The sequence below is a fragment of the Monopterus albus genome, unplaced genomic scaffold (assembly GCF_001952655.1).
Source record: "Monopterus albus unplaced genomic scaffold, M_albus_1.0 scaffold401.1, whole genome shotgun sequence".
Lineage (NCBI taxonomy): Eukaryota > Metazoa > Chordata > Actinopteri > Synbranchiformes > Synbranchidae > Monopterus > Monopterus albus.
In genome coordinates this window covers 24,465-27,783 of record NW_018128281.1, presented here as the reverse complement: position 1 = coordinate 27,783, position 3,319 = coordinate 24,465, and the positions used below count along the sequence as shown (strand labels likewise).

At 46.3% G+C, this 3,319-nt stretch overlaps 1 protein-coding gene across 1 annotated transcript in view; it reads right to left on the bottom strand.

The window, feature by feature from the left end:
• The window catches only part of LOC109951649 (protein NLRC3-like), a gene marked incomplete at its 5' end in the record, with an annotated part of 13,327 nt that overhangs the window by 9,795 nt on the left and 213 nt on the right, over nucleotides 1–3,319 (bottom strand). Inside the window, 4 exon segments of the mRNA XM_020586262.1 lie at nucleotides 269–442; nucleotides 1,200–1,373; nucleotides 2,320–2,650; nucleotides 2,653–3,319. The exon segment at nucleotides 2,653–3,319 is cut by the window's right edge and continues 213 nt beyond it. Coding sequence (XP_020441918.1) covers nucleotides 269–442; nucleotides 1,200–1,373; nucleotides 2,320–2,650; nucleotides 2,653–3,319 — 1,346 coding nt within the window.

Genomic DNA, 3,319 nt, shown 5'->3' with positions numbered 1-3,319 from the left:
GAACTGAGAATCCCAGTCCTGGTCTGGTCAAACCTCCATCTCAGCTGGGAAGAAGAACTCCCCTCACATATCAGACTGTGGCAGCACTTTGCCTTCATTCCACATCATTACATGTGTGTTATGTCAGAGTTTGGTTGTTTTCACTGAGGAAATCAGCCACTGAGAAGGTTGGGGGTTTACAAGAAACACTGGCTCTTTACTTTGATACTGACTGGGTTTAGTACAATACTGCTGAGGCAGCAGACACTGACTGCAACCTTCTACTCACACCAGAGTCTCCAGTCGACAGTGTGGACTCTCCACTAGATCACACAGCTGCTTCACTGCTGGTTCCTGCAGGTCCTTGCCACTCAGGTCCAGTTGTCTCAGATGGGAGGGGTTGGACTTCAGAGCTGAGGCCAGAGAAGCACAGCTGGTCTCTGACAACATGCAAAACTTCATCCTGAATAAAGAATAAAGCATGCAGATTAAGTCATTGATAATCCAATCAGATGTGTCCTAATCAATGAGCAGAGCCACTTTGTCCTTCTGTTCCTGTGGATCATCATCATGTCAGCCTTCTACAGACATCATCCAGATGCCAGCACAATGTTCACACACCTATTCTCATCAACACTGGTTCATGAGAAAGCCTACAGGAAACACTCAGTGAGTGAAAAGCCCAGTGAGTCATTAACAATGAATCATTCCTTCATTCACAAACACTGCTGACCTCAGCCAAGTGTGTAAGAATTAAACCGTCCGACATTTTGGATCCAAAACCTTTTCCCAGTAGAACGGAGCCTGAACTGTTGCACAGGCCACAGTTACTGTTTCATGTCTGAACATCTGAGCTCAGGAAATAAACAGTAGCAGCACATGAGCATGTGAAAAAAGACTCATTGTTCATGTGTGTTTGCTGCAGAGGTTAGATCAACGTCTTTTCACCGCACAAACAAACACAACGGCTCATTTGCATCAAACAGTGTCGATTCCTGTAAAACACTGTGTGCTGAAGCTGCTTTTCATTTTTATATCAATGTGTTTATTATGTACCAAACATTAGAAACAGTGACTTCGTGTCACAGCACGTTGGAGAGAAATCAACAGTTTTCTCACAAACACCAATCCAGTTTGATGACTCAGCAAAACCAATAAACTGAAGAATATAGAAAACTTCTGTTGATATAAAATGTACAATAGCAGAAAAATGAACTGACCTCAGAGTCTCCAGTCGACAGTGTGGACTCTCCAGTCCAGCACACAGCTGCTTCACTGCAGGATCCCGTAGCAAGTTGAAGCTCAGGTCCAGTTCTCTCAGATGGGAGGGGTTGGACTTCAGAGCTGAGGCCACAACTTCACAGTGAGTCTCTGAGAGTCGACAATCAGAAAGTCTGTGGTGACAGAAAATATTAATTTTGAAATCTGATCAAATCTGAGACTTGGAATAAAACCAGCCTTGATTCATTTCGATCCCAAAGCAGTTTGACATGAGCAGCTGTAGCTCAGGTGGTCAGTAGGTCAGTAGGTCAGCTGTTAATCACATATGTATTTACCTCAGTGATGTGTCTGATACTGGATGTCTTTACTGTGTCTCATTATGTGGCTGTGTCTCCTTTTCATCCTCCATTAAACGAGTGAACCACTCCTATTACGATCAGCAGGTTGGAAGGTTATATTATTCTAACATCATTTCTGACAGTCATGGTCATGTGGAGCTGAACTGGCTGAAGTCAGCGCTGTGGAAACAACCATATCCTGTCTTTTCTGACCTCGGTGATCATCAAAGTGCCACCGCTGAACTGAAGCCACTGAGGCTCCTTCACTGTCACAGTGAACCTGGAGCTGGTCCCAGGAGCCGACTCCATGAAACCTGCAGCACTAATGTGTGCTGGAGGTTTCTGACAGATCTCAGCTCCACTGTTACTGCTGGGAAACGCAGACAGGAAACACAGGGGCACGGTGTCGCTGCTCTCATGTCTCACATGAGGCTGAGCAGAGAAAAGGGGGTAAACTCTTAAGAGCAGAGGTTTTTCTGCTGGATTTGGATGAAACCTCCATCGACCAAAGAAAGACAGAAGATCCTTGTGTTCACTGACTTGACAGCTGGAAACGCAAATGTCATGTTGGTCTCATTATCAAAGAGCTGAAGCCAACAAAGACATTTGCAGCCCAACACATGGAGAATTGGTTCAATCAGCAGCTTCAATAAGAGTTTAATAAAACCTGGCAAGTGTTTGTGTTTTATATTGTGTGTGTGTGTGTGTAAAGTGTGTGTCTTTACTCTGATGCTTTAGCTTTGTGTTGCTTTATAATGTTGATGGTCACATCTGGACTCACCGAGCCTTTCTGCAGTTCCTCACAGCTGGGACTAGTCTTGGTCGTCCCTCCTCTGACGTCTTGTACTGATGCAGGTCCAACTCATCCAGAACCTCCTCTGACATCTGCAGGATGTAGGCCAGAGCTGAGCACTGGAACACAGAGAGTCTCTGCTCTGACCTGGTCTCTGACTTCAGGAACTCTTGGATCTCCTGATGGACTGAGTGGTCGTTCACCTCCATCAGGCAGTGGAAGATGTTGATATTTCTATCAGGAGAGACTTCATCACTGCTCATCTTCTTCAGGTTGCTGATGGCTCTTGGGATGGTTTCTGGACTGTTCTCTGTCTGTCATCCAGAAATGAGTGATGAATATAATTTACAACAACCTTAGTGAGCATCTTGAGAAAAGACTGTTTGTGAGAGTCCCTGGTTCGGTAGTCTTTCCTCAGAAACTTCTCCAGTACCTTTCTCTTCCTGTTGGTGTAACAGTGGACCATGTAGACTGCAGCCAGAAACTCCTGAACGCTCAGATGAACAAAGCAGTAGACTGATTTCTGGAAGATCACCTGCTCTCTTTTGAAGATCTCTGTACAAAGTCCTGAGTACACCGAGGCCTCTGAGACATCCAGACCACACCGCTCCAAGTCTTCTTGGTAGAACATGATGTCTCCTGTCTCCAGATGTTCAAACGCCAGCCTCCCCAGCTTCAGAAGAACATCCTTGTCAACCTCCGCCAGCTCCTGTGGACTCCTCCCGTGTCCCTCACCGAACTTGTGCTTCTTCCTCTTGGTCTGAACCAACAGGAAGTGTGAATACAGGCCAGTCAGGGTCTTGGGCAGCTCTCCTCTCTGCTTTGTAGTCAACATGTGCTCCAGAACTGTAGCAGCAATCCAGCAGAAGACGGGGACTTGACACATGATGTGGAGGCTCCTGGAGGCCTTGATGTGGGAGATGATCCTGCTGGACAGCTCTTCATCACCGGACCTCCTCCTGAAGTACTCATCCTTCTGGGCGTCGGT